The sequence below is a fragment of the Dipteris shenzhenensis genome, chromosome 22 (genome assembly GCF_047967505.1).
Source record: "Dipteris shenzhenensis isolate YYH24624 ecotype China chromosome 22, Dip_SZ_1.0, whole genome shotgun sequence".
In the NCBI taxonomy this organism is placed as follows: Eukaryota; Viridiplantae; Streptophyta; class Polypodiopsida; order Gleicheniales; family Dipteridaceae; genus Dipteris; species Dipteris shenzhenensis.
In genome coordinates, this window is record NC_141617.1 from 38,152,551 (window position 1) to 38,164,970 (window position 12,420).

A 12,420-nucleotide genomic window follows, 5' to 3' on the forward strand; every position below is an offset into this window, starting at 1 on the left:
GTTAGTAGGAGACATAGAGTTGTTCTACCTTCCCACAGAGGACAACATAGCAGATATGTTTACAAAGGCACTTCCTCGTCCCAAGTTCGAAGTCTTTTGACAGGCTTTACACTTGGTTCCCTTTGTTACATGATCTGGCATACCTTGTACATTCATAGGTGGCTATATCCCTTGGGATGAACATGTGCCACCATGACCAGAAAATACCAGGTATTCTGAGACGTTTCGAGAATACTTCAGCCCATTAGGCCATCTTCTCTTGGTCGTATTGATGCCCTCTCGGCCTTGCAGGGTATGTGCCATGTAGCTTTAGTTATTGGCACTTAGGTCACCTAGTACTTTTAGTGTCTTATGACACCTAGTACTAGTGGTACCACTAGGACACTATGTCCTAGGGTTCCCTTTTATTGTACTTTGTACTTTCATTTCATTCATATTTGATGTGACGGCTTTCCTTCCTTTCTCCACTCTTTGCATCCTTTCGCTTTCGTGAGCCTACACTTGTTGCCATAGGTAAAAAATGTGTTCTTGCGGAGGTCTTTGCATACGGAGAGAGTGTCAGGGCTGCAACTGTTGCATAGAGAGTCCATTTGACTGGAGTTGAGGCTAGAGGAGGGGGGCAGCGGGTGGAGATTAAGAGGAGCCTGGCTGCTCCATTTCTAGAACTGAAAATACCTTGAAGCTTAGACTACACCCCTGGGATGGGTTGGGTTCAACCCATCTTGAAGTTATGGAAAAGCATGAATTTGCTGCTGCTAACGACTTGAAAATGCTGCTGCTGATTGACTCGAAAAAAAATACCGAATTAGAGCGGAGCTGCAGAGACAAAGTACAGCCAAAATAGTCTCATATAGGCCATTGTGGGCTGAAGTAGAGCTCGCTAGGGCCCTTGCTGAGTGCTATGCTAAGAGACGCACAAAAGCTAGCTATATCTTAAAACTCAAAATCTTGAGAGAGATTAGAAGATGTGATCAACTACAATCCTGGTGCTGCAGTAGGATTGCTTCTTTTGGGTTGTCCCGTGCGGCCATCTCAAGAGTGGTACCACAGCTCTAACAGAGGTAGGCTGCACCTCCTTGTACGTGCAATACTCTGTTAATCACTCCATCTTTTGATACTCCCAAGAAGTAATGGACTAGATTCGAACTTTGGTGGGGAATTCCCGCCTATCCTCGTTCCTTCCCCCCCCCGCTGTGAAGTCCATGAGTAGAGCTGGAGTAGATTTGGAGTAGATTGAACCTTATGATACCCACTGTTGGGCGCTAGTGGGGATGTCATAGTAGCTAGTCCCTGCTATGCATGATGGAGTTTATGGTTCTCAATCTTATGAGTGACTCTCGTGAGATTGAATCGTGAGATTGAAACTGCACTATGTTGTGTTTTTAGAGGATGAGTTTGGGAATGTTTCTGGATTCATCTAGGTATATGCTTCTGCCATATTAGCGGACATGCAAATTTCACCTTGTGAAGTTTTCGTCCAAGTTGCGGCCTGTTGGTATTGTGATAATTCTATCTTAAATGGTGCGTTGCCCTACCAGCTAGATTTAGATTTAGATGCTCGTTTGGGAGAGACTAAAATGAAATCGTTTAGACTTCACAAGCAGTTGTAGCTTGAATAAAGAGATTTGGACTACTTTTTGATTAGCCTTCTCCTTTAGTGCTAGCCTTTGTCATGGTTGAGTTTGCCCTTCACCTCCGGAGTGCCGACAGAAACTCAGTACGAAGACTTTGTATAAATGGATGCTCAAGTATGTGTGGGTGTGTGGATTTGTATGTGTGAGAGCATACTTTTATACTATGGTCTACACCCACTATTGGGCGCTGATGACGTCAGTGGGGATGTCATAGTAGCTAGTTCCTGCTATGCATGATGGAGTTTATGGTTCTCAATCTTATGAGTGACTCTCGTGAGATTGAAACTGCACTATGTTGTGTTTTTAGAGGATGAGTTTGGGAATGTTTCTGGATTCATCTGGATATATGCTTCTGTTGTATTAGCGGACATGCAAATTTCACCTTGTGAAGTTTTCGTCCAAGTTGCGGCCTGTCGGTATTGCGATAATTCTTTCTATCTTAAATGGTGCGTTGCCCTACTAGCTAGATTTAGATTTAGATGCTCGTTTGGGAGAGACTAAAATGAAATCGTTTAGACTTCACTAGAAGTTGTAGCTTGAATGAAGAGATTTGGACTACTTTTTGATTAGCCTTCTCCTTTAGTGCTAGCCTTCGTCATGGCTGAGTTTGCCCTTCACCTCCGGAGTGCCGACAGAAACTCAGCACGAAGTTTTTGTATAAATGGATGCTCAAGTATGTGTGGGTGTGTGGATTTGTATGTGTGAGAGCATACTTTTATACTATGGTCTACACCCACTGTTGGGCACTGATGACGTCAGTGGGGATGTCATAGTAGCTAGTCCTTGCTATGCATGATGGAGTTTATGGTTCTCAATCTTATGAGTGACTCTCGTGAGATTGAAACTGCACTATGTGTTTTTAGAGGATGAGTTTGGGAATGTTTCTAGATTCATCTAGGTATATGCTTTTGCCGTATTAGTGGACATGCAAATTTCACCTTGTGAAGTTTTCGTCCAAGTTGCGGCCTGTTGGTATTGCGATAATTCTTTCTATCTTAAACGGTGCGTTGCCCTACCAGCTAGATTTAGATTTAGATGCTCGTTTGGGAGAGACTAAAATGAAATCGTTTAGACTTCACAAGAAGTTGTAGCTTGAATGAAGAGATTTGGACTACTTTTTGATTAGCCTTCTCCTTTAGTGCTAGCCTTCGTCATGGCTGAGTTTGCCCTTCACCTCCGGAGTGCCGACAGAAACTCAGTACAAAGACTTTGTATAAATGGATGCTCAAGTATGTGTGGGTGTGTGGATTTGTATGTGTGAGAGCATACTTTTATACTATGGTCTACACCCACTGTTGGGCGCTGATGACGTCAGTGGGGATGTCATAGTAGCTAGTCCCTGCTATGCATGATGGAGTTTATGGTTCTCAATCTTATGAGTGACTCTCGTTAGATTGAATCTGCACTATGTTGTGTTTTTAGAGGATGAGTTTGGGAATGTTTCTGGATTCATCTAGGTATATGAACCTTATGATACCGTTGATCTTATCTCATGGGATCTGAGAGGGCGGGGAAACCAAATTGTATTGAAAAGGTGGGGCTTAACTAGAATGATATTGCTTTCAGGCACATTTCCAGGATCCCTCGATGAACGGATGGTTGTTCGATACCTTGGCAAGGCCAACAACTATATATGCAACATCCTTTTGGGGAGTGATCTCGGCGATTGAGTGGAGGAGATTTGAGAGGCTACAGGTGATCATGTGATCTCACATGATTCAAAGTAAGCATTCAGTCCCTCATTAGATAGTACAGGGCAAAGTTTGCCATGACACCACTCTAGATCAATGCCGTTTTTTAGAGAGTGACATACCTCCATCAAATTTGGGCCTTGCCTAGCTTGAAACTACCGAGGTTGCAGTGGATAGAGAGGTTAGCACACCATGGTTTGCAGGTATATCTAGATAGTTTGCCAGTCAAGGTATTCAAGCTGACCTCTCGTAAGCTGTGCCTTGGTTGCATGAATCATTGTGAAAAACTGGTCTTGTGAAAATTGCCCCAAAGTAAGTGTAGGACTGCACGATCTCCACGAGCTCTCCCCTGGGGGGGTGGGGGTGGGGAGGGAGGAGGGGGGACAGAGAGGGAGGTCGCGCTTGGGAGGGAGGGAGAGAAAGAGGGTATTTATATCTTCGAGAGGCCTCACTGGCCTATGAGACAAAGTAGAGTCAAGAGAGTAACTCATACAAGCCACTATGGGATGATGCAAAACAGCTCGCTAAGGCCCTTGCAGAGTGCTATACTAAGAAGCTCAAAAGATCAAAAACCTCACAAACTCAGAAGTAGCACTCAAAAGACTTAAAATGCATAACCAGGTGCCATGGTGGCTCTCTGGTGGAAACTCTATCGGGTCCATCTGTGGTACTCTAAGAGGGTTTGACTCAAAATCTAATAATCTCACTTGTTTGTTCCGTGTACGTGCGTTGAAGTCACCTAAGAGGAGGACCTCTCTTTGCCTAGAGAACTCCATGATATCATCATAGATCGTCTCGTATGGGCTGTGGTCCTCTGTGTTGACTTCATGTGCACATATGATGATGTATCTAAGGGAAAGTAGCATACACAATGAAAATCGATCATGTATTTGGTGGCTAAAGTTGCACCCATGTGTGTCCGATGTTGTGCATCTCCTCTTTCGGTGGTCTCTGATGTGATCTAAAAGAACTGCCACGCCTTCGAAGTCTCATAATCCGTTGTCTCTCCTCGTCTCCTTCCTGTGGGTGGACTCCCAGGTGTACCCTGTGACTACAGGTAGTCCTCTCTTTGGACTCTCTTGTGTCTCAGTATAGAAGACAATCTCTTTGTCAGTGTAGGCCTCTAAGAACTCCTTGTGTTAGACCACAGGGTGCATTGCAGCTTCACACCGCCATCCTCAAATCTATTCTGTTCCCCTATCCCATGGCCTTGACACCATCATGTGCTGTCTGCATCTCTCTCTCTCTCTCTCTCTCTCTCTCTCTCTTGTTGGAGATATCATAGCCAAAGAGAGTGGTGTTGTGATGTGTTGGTGTGTAGTACTAGGAGTTCTAGTACTAGTTCATCTGTGTGAGTCGTGTGAGTGTCCCATATGCACTTGGTGCAAGTGTGTAGCCTATAAGGCTTCAGCTTGTACTTCTCATGATTATGAATAAGATAGCCTTTGATTATGTCTTCATTTATGTTTCATTTCCTCAAACCCTAACCTTCTCTCTCCCTCTCTCCACCATGTTTGTAACATGGTATCAGAGCAGGTTCACCCTCACCCTGCCATAGCTGCCCTGCTATCTCATCCCAGACCTAACCCTAACCCAAAACCCTAATTCTGCTGAAGCCCTTCTTCCTGCAGCCGCCTCAGCTCTGCTCATTTCCGCCTCAGATTCAGCCTCATTTCCGTCTCTGCACAGCTGCGTTCTACCTGTTTAGGGTTTCTGCACAGCCACCATCCTTGCTGCCCCCATTTCGCCTCTGTTTTGCATCTTTTTGTGACCATTTCTGCTCGTTTTTCAAGACGTGTGTGCACGCGTGCTGCTGGTCAGCATCTTCTTCAAGTGGCACCTGCATACGAGCCGATTTTGAGCTTTTTCCTTCCCATTTTTAGGGTTTTCAGGCGGCTACAGCATTCCCTTTGTCTATTTGTTTAGAGAACCCCTCATGTTTCCCTTGGATTGTCATATGTAGGGCAGCCATCTCTTTCTTTAGCTTTTCATTTCTGTTTTCAGCATATTCAGCTCCTCATTAAGAGGTGGTTGGATCTCTCCTTCTTCAAGTGGAGTGCGATCTTTCAATAGTTCATTCTCATCCTTGAGCTTGGCAATCTGCATTTCTAGTTCCTTGATCATCAATGTGTGGTGGCTGGTTTTGGCATCAACCATGCGGGTCATTTCCTCTCTCATCTTACCAATTTGGATCCTCATATGTAAGTGCATTTCTGATCCATTTATTCATTTCTTCTTCCAATGAAGCACGCATTTCCTGTTTGATGGCATCAATATCTACCTCTTTGCTGCCCCCAAGCATCTTCTGTAAGTTTTCAATATCACCGTCATGCATTTTGGAGATGTCTCTCATGGTATTTATGCATGTTTTAACATGTTCCCCACTTATCTTCTGTGCACTGGCCCATACAGCACTATACTTTTGTTCTTTTTCTCCCCTTGTTTTTCTGCCTGATGAACAGTCCATACTGGACACTTGGCCCTGTATTACCCTTCTTGAATATTGTGCTAAAATCTGAAATTCTGAGTGCTCACCTCAATGTCTTTTCCCGCTCTTTTTGTGGATTCTAAATTTCAAATTTTTGAATTTGAAAGCGCTGTCTATGTTCTTGGTTTGTTGCAGGTGGATGTCTCCTCAAAAAGTCGTCGTAGAGGTGGAAGAAAAAGGGGGGCGGGGAGTCGATGGTGGAGGTCTCTTTTTGGGGCCTTAGGTAAGGCCAAGGCTGCAATGGCAGCCAAGCTAGGCGGCTGCCAAGGGCGGGCGCACAGCCCAAGGCACCACCATAAGCATGGCGGGGGGGGGGGTGCGCATGCAGCCTGAGCAGTTCGAGCCAGCCGGGCTAGGCGCCAACAGCAACGTGCCATGGGCGCACAGGAGCATGGGTCACGTGAACGGGGCAGCAGGCTGCTCAATGAGGGCGGGAGCTGATGTGTACGGGACCAGCAGCAAACCAATTGGGCGGGTATGGGAGCAGCAGCAGACCGATCAAGCGCTAGGGGAGAGAGAGAGAGAGAGAGAGAGAGAGAGAGAGAGAGAGATCTTCAAAACATCGATGGGTCTGTGAGCCTGTGAGAAACGTGATACAAACAAGTTGAAAGGTTGGAGCTACCAAAACGAGCATCATCACCCATGCTAAATGCTAAATGCTACATATTCGTAAAATTATCAGGAATACATAGTCATAACAATGACATCCTTGTTGATTAATCATCATCATATCATATCAAATCCAATGCCAAGTCTGGTCCGATATAGCAACGGATACCAGAGGCCTCTAGAAGGAACGTCACAGTGGTTGGTGGGGCTATGGTGGTATAGGGTAGATGAAATGCTCCTTTGACAATCTCTTGTAAAGCACACAAGGCACATATCCACCTCTCCTTGGGTATTGCCTCAGCTCGCCCACTCTCAATGCGGAGTCGATGTCATGAAACTTGAAACTGCCCAATAGAGATCGTCAATGAATGGGGGATGTGAATCTAAGTATACCTTGGAGGATCAATAAAGCCTTCATCGGAGATGTGCAAACAATGATCTCTATAGAAGCTGAGCTTTACTAGGAGCTCACTCGGTGCCAACCAGGTCTGGAATGTACGTGGCTTTAGAAGGTCCTTGCGTATGACTTGGTTGACCTTGTGGTATCCGAGGGGGAGAAACGGCGCATCAATGTTGCACTGGAAGAGGGGTAATTTGTCCATGTGGAGCCCCAATCTCTCAAACCACCTTCATGTGTGTGCATACCATCATCTCTGAGTACCCTCATCTGCTAGGGTCATAGAAGACACACACACACACAGAGGCTTATGAGAAAAAGTACAGTACGATGCATGTTGGAAGGGGAGCGAGCCTACTTGCTTACTATAAAAGGAAAAACACAATTGGTAGGATAATAAGAAAAATGCTATAGAGTGCAAAGAATGGGGGAGAGAGAGAGAGAGAGAGAGAGAGAGAGGCTTATGAGAGAAAGTACAATACGATGCATGTTGGAAGGGAGAGCCTACATACTTGCTTACTATAAAAATAAAAACACAACAGGTAGCATAATAAGAAAAATGCTATAGAATGCAAAGCATGTAGAGAGAGAGAGAGAGAGAGAGAGAGAGAGAGAGAGAGAGAGAGAGAGAGAGAGAGGCTTATGAGAGAAAGTATAGTACGATGCATGTTGGAACGGAGAGCCTACATACTCGCTTACTATAATAATTAAAATGCTATAGAATGCAAAGCATGGAGAGAGAGAGAGAGAGAGAGAGAGAGAGAGAGAGAGAGAGAGAGAGGTCTTCTACAAGGCGATTGATTTTCCATATTTGAAGCATAGGATGTCGCTTTAGTTTCTTTGTTTTTTTTGGATTGCTTGATTGGACAGCATTTTTGTTTTTCTTTTTTGACTGGGTATCCTAAGTCACATGTGGAATAAATGTGAATTTCTTGCAGGTCGGGATTTTTGTGTGTCTCTTACTATTCTTTTCGTGGACAGACGTCATGAGCATGAGCATGATAGGGATTGGATGGGTAGGCGTAGATCTCGGTCCCGTGGGCGCTCACAAGAGCGTAAATCTGAAAACCAACGGTCAGACTCAAGATCAACTTCTAGAGACCGCAAAAGGTATATACTTTTGCATTGGGAATGCTTACTTTAATTGCATTAGAATTGACCTCTTTAGTACATTGAAAAGCATAAGCCATTTCTTGTTTTGTTTGGTGTTCATTTGCACAATTGAAGATGTATAGCTGTACTTTCCAACGTGTTGTATCAATGGGCTATCATTTTTTTTCCTGGAGCTGATCATATTACTTTAACAAAAATTTGAAGTGCGAAAAGTATAGATAAATTTCAGCCTTGACAGAGGGAAGTTAGACTAAGGTTCTGCACAAGTCTTTGTCAAATAAAAAAAGAAGCGGCTTCAAATGCTTTGGCTTTTGCTCTTGGTTGTACTGCCATTGAGTCTCTTTCACCCCTTCTTGCTTGCATTTAGAAGGGAGATGGCTTTGCTTCCTGTATTTTACTCAATCTTTCTTTCATGTGGTTGTAAGGCCTTTTCCATCTTCTCTAATGGCCATGGTTATATTTGTTAGAATTTACCCAACAGAGGGTACGCACAGCGGAAGACTGATAGTAATGCCCAGGAGCTCACACAGTGTGGTGTGGGATGTGGAATCACAAACTTCTTAACTTATGTGCATAAAATAGATGTGCAGACTCATCAATAGACAATGAACCAGCCAGATAGAGAAACCACCGAAATAATATATTTCCGTCCAAAACTATGGACACAATACAAAAGAGATATATCCAGAGTCCCACCAATGGTGTGGTCCTCTGATCTTACCACAAGGTACTTCTCCTATCTGCCAGTTATCTCTAGACTCGAGCCCGCGTGCTCCACCTCGAGCGTATGTAGACTTTTTGTGGAGAACGATCCTCTCCACCTTGCTGTCTGGAAACCAGCCTAGGTGGGCTGCCACTCAAGCTCAGTCTGCAGCTCCTTCAGGGTCGCCTTCACCTCCTGTGGATAGGCCCAAGGCTTGCCTTCTTGCTGCTTTTGTCTGCTGTCAGAGGGCTGCTCCAGAGAATGATGATCTCAGCCACCTTCTGCCCTAGAAGACAGTCTAGGTTCAGCCTCTCCCTGGAGCTAAGCCTGCAGCAACACCTCTCTCCTTCACTTCCTGTGTAGAGGCACAAGGATGGTGGATATGCTGCTCCTTTCTGCTCCTCCCAAAGCTGCTTGGCTGGATGTGTAATGAGGCCTGAGGCCTCTCCTTTTATAGGCCCCCAAGGGGCTGTCATAAAACCGACCAGCCAGCCTCATCCTGGCCAACCAGACTGGCCGACCAGTCTGCTTGCTGGCCGACCTGGTTGGCTGGTCCAACTAGCCCTATATAAGGGCCCTAGCTAGGCCCTTTTTGGCTGCTGCTAGGCTTCCCTTTGCTGCTGCTGTCCTGCCATCAACAGGCCCTTGTGCAGGCCCCAAACCTGCCCCGCACGTGTGCGCCTTTGATGGTGAAGTACCCCGCCCTGTGCCGCCTTCATACGGCCACTCCTTGCCTCTATCTGGAGCTAATCGCCACTGATCTCTTCCTGGACCTGCTTCTGCCAGTCGCCTTATCCATGGTGCTGATCCATACTCCCAGATGGCTCCAGGTACTTCCCTAGATGTGCTGCCCACATGACATCCATGATGCTGTCCATGTGGCAGCCCCTTTCTCTCTATTCTTGTGAGGTACTGCCCATGTGGCAGCCCCCTCTCCATTTTATTTCCTCTAGGCATGCTGCCCACATGGCATCCAAACAGATGCCCATGTGGCAACTCTTGCCCTAGGTCTCCCTCGCCCATGCTCTCCTCATATGGGGGCTTACAGATGGGGAGGTGACCATTCCAACAATATTCTTGTGTGTTCTGCTTCCTACCCATGTTACCCTTTTGTGCCTTTCCTTCTCGCTACTTATTCTTTTTTGGTTTCACCATGCTGCTGTTCCTCATTTTCTACTGCATTATGCGTTTGACTACCTTGCCCTTCCTTCTCTCCCCTTTTAATTCTTCTACTTGATAGGGATGAATTTTCCTCTATTACTTATCAGAGCAAAATCTATTCCCATCCCTTGCAATGTCTTTGGTTTGAAGATTGTTTCATCCGTCCCTTGGTACAGTTGCAATTTATGGGTAATCTGAGACCACCATTTAAAAAAATTTTCCTTGAGATTTTATTTTCATGGCGGCGAGTGAACCTCTTGAGCTACAGAAACTCAAGGCACTCCATCCTTATTGATGGCCTTGCAAACTCTCTCTGTCTGAGGAACTGATGGTCATCTAGATCTAAATTGTCCTTCAAGTATGCTTCATTGTTATAATAGGTCAAGGAAGTATACGAGATGTACTAAGCATAAGTATGCATATCATTTGATTAGTATTCCAAACTCTTGTTTGCATTGTGACAATCTTGAATCTAACTTGCATAGCAACATCTCTTGGATGTATTTGTTATAGCTATGTGCCAAAGGGCTTAAGCAGAAGCTAGACTGCGATGCAAATAAATGCATCTTCACTATGCATGGTGAGCAAAGTAAAGGTATAGGCTGAATCATCCGGAGTCCTGCAGAAAAAATCATTAGTAGGAGCTCTCTTTAAACCAAAATAGAGTCAATATGTTGTCTGCTTTTGGGAAGATGAGGAGGAAACAGAGGAAGATGTCTCCCAATATTAGTCATCCAAGAGTGACCACCTTGGGGTTAAGCAGGTTAATTTGTAGCTGCAAATCAAGTCCCCACAGGTGGAAAAGAAGCAGCAGCAATTAATATCGCAGCAGCCCAACAAGGCTAAGAACTCTTGAACAATTAACCAATGGTACTTAAGACTACGGAGAATCTAAAGCATAATTTGGGTAACAATAATTCATAGAGTTTCCTCAAGCAGATAGGCACTGCATTAGAAGAATGCCATGAAGGGCAAGACACTCTCTAATGTATAATTCTATTCTATAAGCCTAATACAAGTCTCTAACTCAACCACTTAGTTAAGCCTTGCATCCGTCCCATCAAATATTAATCCCCATCTTTTTTTTTTCAAAGACTAATATCAATTTAACTTTTTTTATAATTAGAATATTGTTACAAAGACTAAAAAAACATCATACTTGGTGAAAAACATGGTGTAATGCGTTCCCGACCATGCAAAACATATCTGATGGGCACGATACTTTGCACGCACCTCAACATAGGTGGGATTGATGTATGCAAAGTATCGTGCCCATCGGGCGCGTTTGAATAAAACACCCCAAAGTGTCTTTTTTGATCGTAATCACGCTTGGGAACTTGTTGGCCTCTCATCTAGAAAGAATGTGGTATGATGTACAAAAACGAAGTCAAGCTAGATGACTCCATCTACAACTAAATGTCAACTCTTGTATACCAAGATAGATGCCTTTTTGAAAACATACATCATGACCATAGCATACAAAGCAACGGCATACTTGCTAGTGTAGTGCTCTACCTGTTAGAAAATGAAATTTCACCAGAGGGTATCCTGCAATGGAAGACTGATAGATAGCCCATGAATTACGTGTGGAAGTGTTTCACTATGGAATCAAGCTTCATCAAGATGTGTGTACTTCACAACCATTCATGTATGCGCAAAGTAGCAAATACAATACGAAAAAGGTTCTCCTAGTATATGCCTGGCACCTCTAGAACTCTGAGCCCGCATGTTCCACTGAGTGTATGTAGACTCCTTGTCTAAAGGATCTCTTCCACCTTGCTGTCTAGAAACTCAGCCTAGGTGGGCAGCTCCTTGAGCTAAGTCTGCAGCCTTTGTAGGTCACCTTCACCTCTTGTGTATAGGGCCAAGGATGGTCCTGCTGCTCCTTCCTGCTCTTGGATTGCTGCTCCAAGTGATGTGTTATGAGGCCCAAATGACCTCCTTTTATAGGGCTCAAGGCCCAGCCAACTCAACCGACCCAGCAGCCTGCTTATGGCTGACCCAAACAGGACAACTAGTCGACTTTCCTGCTGCTGCCTATAAATCCCCTCTGGGAGCTCATTTGCAGGCCTTTTTCTAGCTTGGCCACGTGGCCAGCTGCCACTGGCCCAGGCAGGCCTAGACATAATCTTGCCTCATTTCCAATGCCCCTAGGGTCCCAAAACATTTGCTGACCTGTGCATTTCTGTCCTTTCTATGTATGGATGGCTTCTGGATGCTCCTTTGCTAGATCTTCCCTCCAAGGTGGATCTCCCTTGCCAGGTACTTGTCCTTTCTGTTTGCTGCCCGCATGACAGCTCATGTGCTGCCCCATGCCTATTACTACTCTCTGGTCCACCTCCCGGATGCACTCCTCATATGGGGGCTCACAATTGGGGAGGTGATCAGTCCTATTCTAAAACCCCTCTCACGGATGCACATTGGCCCGATCCCAATCAGTAGACGAAGATGCTCCAGTAGCTCTTGTGTCGAAGCCCTCTAGAACGCTTTGGTGTCGTCATACTCTTTCCGTGGCTTTTCAACCACAGTGGCTCTTGCTTCACCAGGTCCGGTTCTGCCTTCACACACTAGTTTGGTACACAGGTCCATACTTGGCAGCACCCGTCCTCTAAGCACCAAGCTCT

The 12,420-nt window shown here is 45.1% G+C and overlaps 1 protein-coding gene across 5 annotated transcripts in view; it reads left to right on the forward strand.

Annotated features, from left to right (window-relative positions):
- The window catches only part of LOC147888079 (splicing factor U2af large subunit B-like), a 72,648-nt gene that overhangs the window by 29,821 nt on the left and 30,407 nt on the right, over positions 1 to 12,420 (forward strand). For 4 of the 5 annotated variants that reach the window (XM_087393159.1, XM_087393158.1, XM_087393161.1 and 1 more), the window contains exon 3: positions 7,758 to 7,929. In XM_087393159.1, the coding sequence (XP_087249285.1) occupies positions 7,758 to 7,929 (172 nt within the window). The remainder of the gene's footprint in view (positions 1 to 7,757; positions 7,930 to 12,420) is intronic. The other variant, XM_087393162.1, reaches the window with a different exon arrangement.